This window comes from Syngnathus floridae, chromosome 3 (assembly GCF_059516105.1).
Source record: "Syngnathus floridae isolate MCC-2025c chromosome 3, RoL_Sflo_1.0, whole genome shotgun sequence".
NCBI classification, from domain to species: domain Eukaryota; kingdom Metazoa; phylum Chordata; class Actinopteri; order Syngnathiformes; family Syngnathidae; genus Syngnathus; species Syngnathus floridae.
This window is the reverse complement of record NC_142415.1, coordinates 6,678,296-6,693,444: the sequence shown is the minus strand read 5'-3', so window position 1 is coordinate 6,693,444 and position 15,149 is coordinate 6,678,296. Positions and strand designations below refer to the sequence as shown.

The 15,149-nt window shown below is 42.7% G+C and overlaps 1 protein-coding gene across 1 annotated transcript in view; it reads right to left on the bottom strand.

Annotated features, from left to right (window-relative positions):
- wdhd1 (WD repeat and HMG-box DNA binding protein 1) overlaps window positions 1-15,149 on the bottom strand; it is a 29,860-nt gene that overhangs the window by 14,089 nt on the left and 622 nt on the right. The window contains exons 3-17 of the mRNA XM_088370845.1: window positions 14,755-14,866; window positions 14,499-14,650; window positions 10,252-10,363; window positions 9,017-9,067; window positions 8,836-8,931; window positions 8,666-8,758; window positions 7,171-7,277; window positions 6,864-7,005; window positions 6,232-6,451; window positions 5,644-5,825; window positions 5,351-5,535; window positions 4,970-5,211; window positions 4,453-4,590; window positions 3,736-3,892; window positions 3,092-3,206 (exon numbers count right to left, since the gene is read on the bottom strand). Of these exons, the coding sequence (XP_088226971.1) occupies window positions 3,092-3,206; window positions 3,736-3,892; window positions 4,453-4,590; window positions 4,970-5,211; window positions 5,351-5,535; window positions 5,644-5,825; window positions 6,232-6,451; window positions 6,864-7,005; window positions 7,171-7,277; window positions 8,666-8,758; window positions 8,836-8,931; window positions 9,017-9,067; window positions 10,252-10,363; window positions 14,499-14,650; window positions 14,755-14,866 (2,104 nt within the window). The remainder of the gene's footprint in view (window positions 1-3,091; window positions 3,207-3,735; window positions 3,893-4,452; window positions 4,591-4,969; window positions 5,212-5,350; window positions 5,536-5,643; window positions 5,826-6,231; window positions 6,452-6,863; window positions 7,006-7,170; window positions 7,278-8,665; window positions 8,759-8,835; window positions 8,932-9,016; window positions 9,068-10,251; window positions 10,364-14,498; window positions 14,651-14,754; window positions 14,867-15,149) is intronic.

Genomic DNA, 15,149 nt, shown 5'->3' with positions numbered 1-15,149 from the left:
GACTCGCCAAGAGGGGCAATAAAGTGAAGCAGACTGAGAAACATATTTGAGCTAGACAACAGGAAAAAGGGGGAGAGCCAAATGATGACGTAAAAATCCAGAGGGAATAGTCGGACCCATCTTTATTGAATTTAATTAGGATAAGTAATAGAGACCGAGTTTGTAGGAGCAATCTGAGGTTATGGAGGCTCCCCTGACACGCGGGTCCCACAGTCGGCGCCCCCCAGATAGACATATATGACAATTTGCGATGAATCTGATGGGCGAGTTTATGGAAAATTGAATTGGAGATTTTACAATAGGTCATGTTGACAACTATGTCCAAATGTGAAGAGTTACTATTAGGAGTCAATGTTTGCCTGCACACTAACATACTAACTTTGAGTGTGTGTGCGCAGTATGATTGGCCAGAGAGGTCTGAAGTTGGGGTGATGTGTTTGCAATTGAGGATAAAATTCCTCTCACCTGAAGGGGTGGTACAGACTGGAGGGTCTGGAACTGGTAAGTGATGAGTTCTGACCGGAACCATGGCTCAATGATCAATCAGGGGCACCATCGACAACAAAACGGTGTGATGGAGAAGGCCCATTTCAGTGATATGGTCAGACAAGACAGAACTAGTATCGAACAGCAAGACTTTGGACGATTTGACGTGTGACGACTTTGAGCTCACCCGACGGGGTGACGGACTAGGGGGACAGTGACCAATTGTTTGACGCTTGAACGTGTTTGCGACAATAGCACGCTCTGCTTTGTTTTTCTGTGTGACTTGATTTTTTTTTTTTTTTTGCAGCACCAGCCACCAGCCAAGGAGCGGATTGCGCGTTGCTTGCATAACTTGTTTTCATTCTTGCAGGTTGTCGATTGCGTTCGTGGAAAGTTTGTGTTGGATTTACAAGAATATGTTAACCCTTGCCCTTTTGGTTTTTATGATGAACTTGTTGATGACGTGGTTTTCAGGACATGATCCGCGGGCGCCAGGATTCATTTTATGACTGTTTTTGTTTTGATACTTGATGTCTGTTTTTGTGTGTACAAATGTCCGCTGTCAGCAGGGCTATAAGCTCACTGACAGGAGTGCGATGATTTTTGTTTGTGTTGCCGAGTGTGTGGTGGACGGTCAAGTTTCAAGGACTTGGGGTGATGGTCCCGGGGCCCAGATGGGAGCTAGAGGTTCCGCGGGCCTGGCTACAATGAGAGTGGTGATGAGAGGGGACGCTTTGCAGGTTCCTTTTGATACGTAATGACACATTGGGTGAATGTGTCAAAGGGGGAGTGGTAAAATAGAAATGGGTGAGTAGGTTTCAATTTGTAATTGTGATATACAAAGTTTTTTCCAAATTCACTTGTTTTCAAGCTTTAACAGGACATGCCAGAATTCACCCAGCAGTGATGGAAGGAGCAGAGGAAGACCAGTGACATCTGGTTGTGGTGTGGTGATGACAGATTATAGGATCTCTTGCCGAAGAATGCATCAGGTATCTGTGCCCTCGTGTCTTTGATAATGCCTGTGGTGGTTGTCCCCATTGAAATACAGAATCTCAATTGGGACCTGGAGTCCCCACTGGCGGGGCTCCTGAAGCGAGCCAAAAGAGACGTTTTGCCCCCGTGATTGAGCGACGACGATCCCACATATATTGACACTATAGGAGTGCCCCGGGGTGTGTCAGATAAGTATAAACTCGTTAATCAAGTGTTCTCGGGATTCGAAAGTATCTTCCTATGGATCACCCCCAATAAAAATGTAGACAGTATTAATTACGTTCATTACAATGTCCAACGACTGGGTAATTATACAGCTGAATCATTCGCCGCAGTTCATGAACAATTGGCTGCAACGTCGTTAATGGCGTTCCAAAATAGAATTGCGTTGGACATGCTATTGGCTAAGGAACATGGTGTATGTGGAATGTTTGGTGATGCATGTTGTACTTTCATCCCAAACAACACGGCACGAGGAGGCCGACTGATCCAGGCGTTGGAAGGACTAAGGACACTGAACAAAAAGATGAAAGATCATTCAGGCCTACACACCGATATTTGGTCTGATTGGATGAAAACGTTCGGAAGCTGGAAAGGCCTCATCATGTCTGTGCTTGTTGCTGTGGCTATTTTTACTACAGTTATGATTTTATGCGATTGTTGTTGTATTCCATGTATTAGGTCACTCACTGTCCGGTTGATCGAGAAAACCGTTGGCCCGTTGCCACCGATGGGCCAATATGCCCTGGTGACTCAACATGAGCAGCGGGGGGAAGGAAGGATCGACAGCGCGCTGGTAGCTGTTTGCTAGGGTAACGGGTGATGACCTCATAAATGAGGTCATGAGAGGGAATAAAGGAAAATGTGTTTTTGGGAGTTTGCAAACATATTTTTTAAGGTTGTGTTAAACTTATAATCATATTAATATCTAGTATTGAAGTGCTCGTGTGGATTGGTGGGGGCCGAGGAATGTGCAGGCAAACTGCATGAACTTGTTTTCTTGGAAGTGTTGTGTATAGGCCCAGGCAGGGAGTACCGGACGAGATAATCTCAAGGTCGGTGAGGATCGAGAACAACAGCACATCTATGGGACTGGGCATCGAGGGGAAAACCCAACCGCCTGACCTCAGCGACACCTGGACGGGGAGGAGATGGCCATCCACCAATCATCTCACAATATTTTGCATGCTTTAATATTCATATTGTGTTTCTTTAAAACTGGGCAACCCGGAAGAATGTGTCGTCTTTTGGTGGTCACAAAAACGCACGAGCTTTAGTGTGAGGGACCCGGGACCCAGGCCTGTATTAGTGCGCTTTGTCAGGAATAAATAATTGGTAAATTTGGTCTAATTGATCTACTGGTCTTCTCTTTGACAGAACGAACTCGCAAAATTGTTAGGTGCGCCAGTGTGTGGATTAGGACATAGCAATTTATGAGTTAAGTGTTGATCACAATTTGGAGTCAGATCAATAACTAGAATCCGTAACCTAACAATAATCAATAACAAAAAAAAACACACAGGGAGCGAAATGAAAGATTTGATATAGGACAGCTGGATTGGATGAAAAGAAACATCATGTTTTGCAAATGATAACTGTACAATGTTACCTCCATCTGTCCTTTCTCAGTGGTTGTTTGACATAGAGGCAACTTGAAAGGCAAGATGGCCACAGCCGGTCTGGGCAGGGTAGGGGGATATCTCGAGCCTTTACAAGGTATGCACCTGGAAAAAAAGGTTTCCAATATTTATTAAACTGTACTGTATAGGTGTGTTAACTTTAGCCCCCGGCTACCCCTCCATTGTGGTGATTACAAAAGCAAACATGCATTTGTAACTTGACAAACACCTGACGAGACATAGCAGTCAAATTTATCATATAAATACCATCATAAAAATTATTCAAAGAAGTAACCAGGAGCCTATTCTGACAAGTGTTCCGATCAAAACTGCCACCTAGCAAACCTCAGACTAGAAAACATGGTCCATCATGACGATAATGGAAGGAACCTGTTCCCACCTGTTTTGGTTGGTGCACGATTGATAGTGTGCAATTTCCTGCTTACATACGTATTTGTTTTGTTTGTTGCTATTGCATGCAAGGTTGGAAGCTAATAAAATTGATTCTCAAATTGAGCACATCTGGTGTATGTGATACATTTGTAGCCTTTTATTACCATTCATTTACTACAAGAACCGATATTGCTGATATTTAATTTCTTAGAGATGAACACCCATAATCATTTTTATCCACCTGAGTTGCTGAGGGTTCTCGTGCACACCAACTACCCAGTAGTGGTCTGATTTGCTTTTGCACGTCTCTCTTGTGTTGCATACTGGTGTCCAAGTCAAGCCCAGGGAGCGGTTCAGCATTCGTACCACCCCATCAGAATCCACGTAACATGAGGTACCTGAAAATATACCACCAGGCTGACATCTTTAAAATCCTTAAATGAAAACAAAACAAAAAAACAAGGCATATAGGGCATATAGGTTTGTTGATTACTTAGTTCGATCCACCTAGGGCAGGGGTGTCAAACTCATTTTTTTCGCGGGCTGCATTGTAGTCATAGCTTCTTTCGGAGGGCCATTATGACTGTCAACCCAAATAAATGTATGAGCCCCTCATATTATATACAGTAAAAGCTACAAAACAAACTGACAAATAACTCGTTTTCAAATCAGACGAGTAAAAACTGGTCAAATATTTTTAAAAAAGATATTAAAAGTGAAAACAATTTGCAATTCTAGTAATGACACACGAATTTGATGCACAATTTGTCTTCGCGGGCCACATAGAATAATGTGGCGGGCCGTATCTGGCCCCCGGGCCTTGAGTTTGACACCTGTGACCTAGAGGATGGGATTTTTTACTGTGGACGTGAATATTTTTCTTAAAATTGGTTGAAATATTTTAATGTTTAGTAGGGTTCTCTAAAAATTAAAATGATCAAAGATATGTAGTTAGTACCCTCAGCGGTAAATCCAAGCCAGCATAGATAAGATTTGTGAGAGATTGGGAGAGGTTCCCCATTGATGATTTGCCTTGGTTTCCGACCAAACTGCAGGAGCTGCACGGCCAGTGCCTGCTCCCCGTCAAAACCGGTCCCTGGTGATTTAAAAGGACACAAAGAATCAAGTATGCACTTTTCAATACTTCACCAACCTATGAAGTATTTTTTATTGAAGCAGGGGTATAATGATAAATTGTTCATCATACTATACAGCAGATTTGGCCACAATACCTTAGATTACATAGTATGGCAATTTAAATTATGTATTCATGACAACCAGTCGATGTATTCATTACAACCAATGATGTTGCGGCATTTTAAATCGGGGAATGAAAAAAGAAAGGCGTCTTCATGGCAATGAGTAAAGACAACAGCAGTCAGGTAAGCAAGGCAACATAACATTTTGCTGTTGTTTCGAAAGATTTAGTAGTTGAGAACCATCAGCTGTGTGTGTGTGCGTGCGTGTATGCGTACCTCTGTGGTATACAATGAGCAACTGCTCTCCATGTCCTGCCATGCAAACGACAGCTCCCGGTAGACTGAAGATTTCTCTCTGAACTCCTCCGATGGAGAATAGCCTGACCATGAGTGTGTTGGTGGCGACTGCCGCCCAGCCTTGACCAAGACACAATGCCTTTGCGTCCTCCCCCTTGGGCAAGTCAAGCATCCACTCCTTGTTGGTGTCCCATGATGAGAAGTGAAGACAGTGTATTTTACTAAGAATGCAAAGAGAACAATGTTTAAATTGCTATGAAAGCATGTGGAAATTTATTGTGGTCACGGCCCGTACTGTGGGGTCTAAGAGGCGGACATATAATTGTTGATCACCATTTGACTGGACACCGGTGGGCATACCTTGCTAGCTCATCTGAGCTGGGGCAGGCTAGGAGCACGGCCTCCTGGGAAACATCAGCCATTGTGTGGCCCAGCGTGTTAGTGAAGTGCATGGTGTGGTGCACAGCCGTGTCGTGAAACTCCACATCGATGGCATTGTCCTGCTCGTCATTGTAGCCTCGCACTGTCCCTACAGAGTTCCACATCTGAAGGAAAGTTGGCATTAGAAACGCACTTTTGGTAAACTGCAACTGAAACTTATTTCACAAAACTGTGAGGCATGATTCGTTAAAAACTGTCTCATCATAAACTACCATAAAGCGGTGAGTGAGGTGGATAGGAGTGGAGCCTGGTTGAAAAGCTTTTTGGGGTGGCGTTGGTTGCGGCCCTTCATAGACCGGGCGCAAGGCCGCAGGCAGAGGCGCTGCAGTCATCACGGCACTGTCGTCGTCGTCATCGTCATCTCCAAATTTAGCTGGCCTTAACGAGCCTGAATCTGTGGAGTGACATCATTAGAGACCACAATGGAAATAATAATAATATACTAACACGACAAAGTTTGTATAAGCATTGCCCACAACCAGCAGTCTAGGGTGTTCATCTAATATTTTAGACTAGTGAAAGGTGTGTTCTGTGCTACAATCGAGTTCTGGCCCTATGGGCGGTGACGTCACCCAAATTTGTGCAGCAAATTTTAGTTATCGACCTTTGCAAATACAGTACTTAGGTCATAATTACACTATATTTTGTCTTTACCTTCTAGTCTGTGATTATAAAACAATCAGATGGAAAAAAAGTATGGTAAATGAGCGTAACTTCTTGTTCCGCAAGCCAGTCATAACTTTAAACTACACGTTTTAATTCACCTCTATTCATTCTGTCACCAGGCACTGAACACTCACCAAGTGAATTTTCATCATCCAGTATGGCTCCTCCTCTGTTCTTTACCCGCCCTGTTGCAGGTATGACAAAATCGTCATCATCGTCCTCCTCATCTTCATTGACCGCACTGAATGTTTTCTTAGCAGGGGAGTTAGCGTCACTCAATCCTTCATCCATGACCCGGTCATCATCTTCATCAAATAGATCTTCGTAGCCTTTCTCTCCTTTTTCTCCAGTCGCCTGATGAAAAGCCGAAAGACGTTAATTAAACAATTAATAACAGGTCATTTTAAAACGGTGTATATTTGTGGGTCACGTAGGGTAAAAAAGCAAGTAATTGACGCCTGCGCCAAAATAGTTGATCAAGATTACTTTGGACTTTGCCCCATCTTGTGGCATCAATAAGCAATTCAAAATCTTTCGGGTCCTCTTCAGTTTTATCCACCACAAATAGCAGAGGAACACTTCATTTGTTAAAATTCAAATTCACGTTATCTTCTGCAGAGACCTTGTAGAAATAATGAAAGTTATTGTAACTCAACAGTTTCTTGAGCCGCTTGAAGCTAAAGTGTGATAACTACGACACAAATTTCAAACACAATACTAAGCTGTTGACAATCGAAATAACTGTTTAGACACAACAGAGTGCTACCTTAGAAGAGGTGGTTTTAGACCCAGATGCACTGAAGCCCTCCAGCAGGCCCAGGCAGCCCTCATTGTCTGTGTAAGCAATACGTTTGCCGGATGGGTGCCAGGCTAAATCGCACACCGTGAAGCCCTTCTCGTGCTTCTGCCTGCGGAGTAAAAAAGGCAACTTGAACAAAACTGTCATCCTTTATTATTATATTGAAATGACTTCAAATAGGAAAGAACGACTGGGTTAAAACAAATATCCATTTAGTAACAATGTTGTATTCAATTTTTCCCTGAAATGACAAGATTCCACAAATATTACATACCGCTCAACACACAGTTTGCTTTCAATGTCCCACACTGTTATGAAACCCCCAACGCTGGCAGCAGCAAGGAAGTTTCCACACGGAGACCATGCTGCCACATTGATGGGCTGAAAGCAAAAACAGTCAACATTGTAAAGATGTATCATATTTACCTCCTGGCAAACATTCAAGCCATATATTAGAGCAGTGTTTCCCAACCTTTTTTCAATCACGGCACACCTATTCATTGGAAAAAATCTCGCGGCACACCGCCAACAAAAATCTGTTAAGCTCCTATATTAAAATCAGTTATATTACAACAAAACACGTACAGTCCTATTCCTATATATGTATGGAGAGTCGAATAATTTAATAGAAATAAATACTAAATATTCTTTAAATTGTATTCTTTTTTAAATAAAAGTGACAGTTTTTTAAAAAGGTTTTAGACGGTGTAAGAAATAAACTATTTAAAGTGATTGTGATTAAAATAAAAGAATCAACGTGATTTTGTTTACTGTTTTAGACTAGGTCTATAAATATTGCAACAATAAGAACAAAGTCACTTTTAAAGACACTCTGCTGTTTTGACAGCAGCTGAGTGGCTATCACAGTCGAGGAATCTCGACTTGACTGCTTATTTTACGTATGTGAAAAATAACCAATCCAGGTTCTCCGGTTGAACTGCATGCTCTGATTTCCATTGGACCCCAAACGCACCACAACCGTCATAGTGTCTGTCACTGTTAGCAAAAGCACACAGCAACACACACATAAACTTGCATGTGCCGATGCAATACAATCAGATCAACACAATATGAAATCTCAAGATTCTCCGATTCTCCACACATGCACGATTAGCAAGTGGCTGACCAGGCCTTGCGCGAACTGACCAGTGGTTTGGCGATCCTGTTTACAATGCGCTCCGTAATTAATGTTGGACAATCCCACGGCACAGCTGAACGTCTCTCACGGCACACCAGTGTGCCGCGGCACAGTGGTTGGGAAACGCTGTATTAGAGAATTGTGGCAGTACTGCATCAAGTCTGTACTATGGAATTATATTAGCTATTATCATTTTGTTTGCAAATGTTCCGGTTTGTAATGACAAATTACTGATGTCGGGGAACGGCTAACGTTAATAAAAAAAAAAAAAAAAAAATCGCTTCAATGACTTGTTAACCAGTGTCATACCAAAACAATTACATGTACAGTATTCTAGAATGGATTTGAGGATGGCTTTCTCCCCGTCAATGTAGTCAAAGCTTCACTAGATAGTCCAAAAGATGGAACAACCAGATCAGGGCCACATCAACAAATATTGGTTGAAACTATTTGCCACCTCCTCCATATATATATAGTTTAACAACAAAAATGCTAAACTGTATTTTTAGTGCCAACAAAATGTTGTTTAGTATTCTCCAAATGATTTTGTTATATTTTTTTTAATATGTGTAGAGGCACACTACCACTCTATAAAAGAAAAACCAAACCAAAACAACTGTGTCAAACTCACCTGAGTCAGCAGATCATCTGACAGGGTGCTCACATGATTCCAGGACCCTCTCTCATACAGGTGAACTTTGGTCTCCACGGGAACTGCCAAAAACTGATGACAGATAATGTGCATACATCAATTAGATAAGCCAGGAAAACGATACAAAATGGACAGTTTGGTCTCTTAACCTTTCCTGTGTGAGGTTGCCAAGCCAGGCGACATAATGATTTTGCATTGCTGACGTCATTAGTTTTCTTCAGCAGAGGCCAGCTGATCACCTGAGCCTGAATTTGTGAACAAAATCCAATTAGACAAACCAGGCACAGTATGAAACAACATTATGCAGACAAGTGTTTGGCTTTGACGTACCTGCTCCTCAATATTCCACACAGCGACTGAGCCATCGCAGCTGGCAGACGCCTGGTAAAAGAAACATTTGGTAGAAATTAATGGTCCAGGTTTTTTTTTTATATACACACCCGCACGGGGTTGTCTTGTCAAGGCCTGACGTTCAAGGCTAACTACGCAGTTACGTAAAGAATGAGACTTTTTTTTTTTCTCTTTCAAATTAACACATTAATATTAAAGGCCACAAAATCGCAAATCAAATTCGGTCAAAAGCTGTTATATGAGATTGTTGCATTATGTACACATTTTTAAATCAGGAAAATGCCATATTTTGCATTACAGCTTTTAAAAAAAAATCACAATCCACACTAATTTTGATTGCTATTAAAATCCCAGGGCAGCACGGTGGCACACTGGTTAGCACGTCCGCCTCACAGTTTGGAGGGTGCAGATTCGATTCCACCTGTTTGCATGGAGTTTGCATGTTCTCCCCGTGCTCGTGTGGGTTTTCTCCAGGCACTCTGGTTTCCTCCCACATCCCAAAAACATGCTTGGTAGACCGATTGAACATTTCATATTGCCCCTAGGTGTGTGTGAGTGCGGATGGTTGCTTGTCTCCGTGTGCCCTGTGATTGGCTGGCAACCGGTTCAGGGTGTCCCCCGCCTACTGCCCGATGGCTGTTGGGATAGGCTCCAGCACGCCCGCGACCCCCGTGGGGACAAGCGGTACAGAAAATGGAGGGATGGATTAAAATCCCAATTAAATTAAAAAGATGATTTATTCATTTGAAAACGTGGTATTTAATCAAGTATCAGAACTACTCAGAAACACTGAATTCTTGAACACTATTCTTTTTAAATAAAGTAGAAAATAACCTTGTGAAATTAAATTATACAAACAACACACTGTATTCAGACTACTTTCACAATGTCGAAAACTGGCAAACACATTGTGCTATTTGGCATATTACTAATTTTTCTTTAACTATGATTTCTTAGGATCATGAGAAGCTATAATCAAAATCACAATTTCAATTACTTGGACAGCCCTATTTTACTGATAGAAGTGTGTCAAAAGTGAGGACGGCTATGACAAGGTGAGGTACTATACAGTGGAAAACAATCTATAAAGATGTATTTTGGAACAAATGGTAAAGATATTTTGATGGTCCGGTAGTGTACTTCAACTATAACTCAAGTTTAAAAATGTGCATTACTGTTCTTCATAATGAAATACATGGCATAAATGTACCTACCAGAAACTCATCTTTAGGGTCAAAGGTGACACTGAGGACAGGGGCTTCATGGCCCCGGAGGGTTTTCTGCTGGCTGCTGTCTGATACTTCCACCACTTTAACCAAAAAGTCACTGAAGCAAAGAGAGAACTGACAAATCAGTACATGTACACTGGGTACTTGCAGTCAAAATGGTCAGCACAAACAAGAGGCATGTCAGCTGTAGACAATTCTGATTTACATCAATGTCTAACAGATGCCTATTTCTTAAGATCAATATAACAACAAACAAAAAAAACATTGTGAAAATGCCACCATCAATAAAGCACGGCGCTCTCCACAAATCAATTCCGGTAACAGGCAGACATCTCCAATCACCACTAATCATAAACCAATCTATATGCTGCTCCGTCTGTGTGCCGGAAATGTGATTCAAGCACGTCAATGTATGAGGGTCATCTGTGCGAGATAATAATCGTCAACATAAAAACATCATTGTCCGGTCAGTCATAAATGCGCTCAAAACTGAATTCAACTGATGTAGCATGCAAGGATTCTTTCCTAGCTGTCAAACATGTGGCCTGAGCATAGCAAATCCGCATGGTTTGACAAAGTCAAAGTGACATTTGCTTATCTTTCAGCTCTTTCGGAGTATCTCTAGGTGAAAAGCAGGGAAGGGGATACGGACAAGCCACTGGACATTCTTACATTTTATTAACCGCACAACAATACACTGTACATGAAGCAAAGCAATAATGTGACAATCTCGATTAAAATATTTTGTGTTGCTGCTGAGCTTGCTCAGCGACAGCAAAACTAAATAAATACCGTATTTGCCGGTGTATTGGTCGACCTTTTTCGATCCAAAATCGACCAAAAAAAATCGACCTCGACTTATACACCGAGTCATAAAATTTAACTTCGTATTCATCGCTTCAAATGTGATGGTAGCCAAGGCCGTTTCTCATGCATCTCATTGTGTGGGTGTGCGTCCGTCAGGCTCATCAAACAGCGAAAAACTGAATCATTATAAAGCGTTCGTCGCATTAACACGCATCCTCAGCAACAATTTCAAATATTCTCACCTTAATAACGGACATCAAAAGCCAGGCAGCGACGATGACTGCTAGGGGGAAGTACTGGGTATTGAGCGAATGTGCGAGTCATCGCGCATCAAGCAACGACAATAACTACCGGTACGTAAACATTCAATCGCCATGTCTAAATGAATGTCGTTGGCACTTAGAAAATATTCGCCAAACTTGGCCAGACTTCCAGGGGAAGAGGCCGAATTTTCACTTGTTCTGGCCGACCGGAGGAACCAGCCAAGGCGGACACTTTACGGTGGTTCAGTCGTTGGCACTTAGAAAATATTCGCCAAACTTGGCCAGACTTCCAGGGGAAGAGGCCGAATTTTCACTTGTGGTGGCCGACACAGGGAACCAGCCGAGGCGGACACTTTACGGCGGTTGAGTCGTTGGCACTTAGAAAATATTCGCCAAACTTGGCCGGACTTCCAGGGGAAGAGGCCGAATTTTCACTTGTGGTGGCCGACACGGGGAACCAGCCGAGGCGGACACTTTACGGCGGTTGAGTCGTTCGCACTTTGAAAATATTTGCCAAACTTGGCCAGACTTCCAGGGGAAGAGGCCGAATTTTCACTTGTGGTGGCCGACATGGGGAACCAGCCGAGGCGGACACTTTACGGCGGTTTGGGTCGTTGGCACTTAGAAAATATTCGCCAAACTTGGCCAGACTTCCAGAGGAAGAGGCCGAATTTTCACTTGTGGTGGCCGACACGGGGAACCAGCCGAGGCGGACTCTTTATGGCGCAAGAGGCGTTGGCACTTAGAAAATTTGAATCGGGCGGCGTGCGCGAGTGCGCGGCCCGCTGGAAGTCGAATGAGGCTCCGCGATTTCATCCGCGGTGCTTATAAAGTGCTGATCCGCTCGGCGGGAGCTATTTTTGGCCACTTGGCGCGTGCGCACAGCCTCCCGGATGTGCCGGGCGGGTGCGCGAGCTCGCCGGCCGCTGGAAGTCGAATGAGGCTCCGCGATCTCCTCTACGGTGCTTATAAACAGCCGATCCGCTCGGCGGGAGCTATTTTCGGCCACTTGGCGCGTGCGCACGGCCTCCCGGATGTGCCGGGCGGCGTGCGCGAGCTCGCCGGCCGCTGGAAGTCGAATGAGGCTCCGCGATCTCCTCCGCAGTGCTTATAAAGAGCCGATCCGCTCGGCGGGAGCTATTTCCGGCCACTTGGCGCGTGCGCACGGCCTCCCGGTGGTGCCAGGCGGCATGCGCGAGTGCGCTGGCCGCTGGAAGTCGAATGAGGCTCCGCGATCTCCTCCGCGGTGCTTATAAAGTGCCGATCCGCTCGGCTTGGAGCTATTTCCGGCCTCCCGTTGGTGCCGGGCGGCGTGCGCGAGCTCGCCGGCCGCTGGAAGTCGAATGAGGCTCCGCGATCTCCTCCGCGGTGCTTATAAACAGCCGATCCGCTCGGCTGGAGCTATTTCCAGCCACTGCGCATGCGCACGGCCTCCCGGAATTTTAACACATTTCGTCAATAAATTTCGCATATTTCTGATTGAATTTTGAAGTTTAATATAATGCAACAATTGAGCTCGACTTATACAAATCATATATATAAAATCGTAAATTTCCGTCGAATTTTAGGGGGTCGACTTGTACACCGAGTCGACTTATACACCGGCAAATACGGTATATGTTGATTGTTTTTTATTCATCAAAAAGGCTGCAGTAAGATGCGCAATTACGGAAAACAATTCAATTCATTTTAGAGAGGAGAGGCTTGGAGAAGCTTGATACCATAAGCAATTAAGTAAGACGCTTAACATGGAGAATTAGTCAACTAACTTAAGTCACTTAAGTCAACCATAATAATGAGATCTCTGCATTAATTTTCAGGATTGCTTATCTCAGTTAGTGTCACAGCAGAGGCTGATCACAAGTCAATCACTAAGCAGGACATTTTTCACACTACAGACAAATATGAGGCGTTAGCAAAATGCGTAACTGAACTTGAATATATAAGTGATTGTGAATAATTATCTTTACCATCATTTGAGCATGGGGAAAATGAAGACAACTCCAAACCATGTACTAAGTACTTATGTTGTCAAATTACGGTATTGAATTCAGCCACCACATGAGGCAGATGCAGTGATGGAGGAGGCTGATAAAAATAGCATTGTTCTAAAAAGAGCTGCTGTCTTCATGACGTAGGTTGTGCGAATGACGCAGAGGACACACTGATACCCGGTTTGAACAACCAGAGTTTCTGAAACTCAAGATGAATCTACAAAATCTGATTTGAATCAAATTTTACGCCACTGCTACATGGTTTGAATCTTACTTTAGGGGAAAAAAAATAAACAGTAGTTTATGTTATTCTGTTCTTCATACATCAGAAAATAATTCTGGATAAATTCTACTTCTGATAAAAAATGGATTTGGGATGTTTAATGGCCAGGCCGAAAATGCAGTTTCCTGCAAGTTAAGGCTGCGGACATGCAAACCTATGGTGATAAAACAATGTGGAAACTTAATGTCATTTCAAGCGATGCTGGTTTCGATATCTCTAGGCAAGATTTATTGACAAGTATGTTGTGTGGGTGCAAAAATGTATTGTCGTACAGATATGTCTGATTTGTATACAACGGAGTAAAACCACCCAAATGCTCTCAATTACTGCTCCTTATTTGCTCTAACCTAAATAAATGAATGACTGTTTATTTTTTAAAAGTCAAGGTTTTCATTCATGTTCTCAAACAATAAAAGAATTTGAAATTCTACCTTGTACGTCTTCAACTAAAATATCAATGTTTCTGTTATATTTAATGGTCTCAGTGTTCTGAAATAAAAACATACAGCTTGTGTCAAATTATAATTTCACTGAATGGATACTTTGACACAGGGATGAGCAACTAACGGCTGCACATTGATTGGTCATTTACTTAATTAAAAATAACTACAAATCCCAAGACTTTAAAAAAAAAAAAAAAAAACTATGCTAAACATTTGTGAGAAAAGTGCATTGCCTGCAGAGAAACCTAGAAAGTAGGGGTGCATAGGTCGATCGGCCAGATCGCTATCGAGCTAGTGTGAAGCTAAGTATATGATGTGTGCACTGATGATAAAATATGTAAAAGATGATAAAATATGTAAAAGCAGGTAAATTAAAATGCTCGAAGTGCTTGGAAAATGTGTCAAAAGAGAAGGTTATATCATTTAAGGTGTATTTTCAGACCTGGAGCCGACAGCAACTTTGGATCCACAGGAGTTGAACGTGACGTGTGTGGCATTGGTAGTGAACCGAGTAAGGATGCCGTCCGGATCACCATCAGGAAACGTGTGAATCTGCACGGTGTTATTCGAACTTGCTGTCACGAGCTTGCCATTCTGAATACAGAACATGGGCCATCTGATCAAAATTGTTTGATGAAAAGCAACCACAATAGACTTTTCACAGCATATTGAAAATGATCATTTGGAAAATTAGCAACCTTGAGTGCCAATGAATAAGCTTTTTCGCCAACAGTGATGAACCTTGGATCATCATCATCTAGATTCTCCCATATCCGAACATCACCATCGTGTCCACAGGTCACAATGAACCTGAGAAGAATCAGAAGTGAAGCTTTTAAGCTGTGGGGACTGCAACTGGCCAAAATGGAAAATCTTCTTTTGAACCAAGCTTAAAACAAAAAAAAAGTTCTTACTAAGCTTTTTCATTTATTGTTTAGGTTGACGCTCACCGAGCTTAAGGAAACAGGGCAATTAATTAACCATTGTTATTTTCCTGTGTCAAATTGTTTACTAAGAAGACAAAAACAAAAATTGAAAACGGAATGTCTTGTATATTTTCTTGCGTGAAATTTATTTTGGATTTGCAGCATGT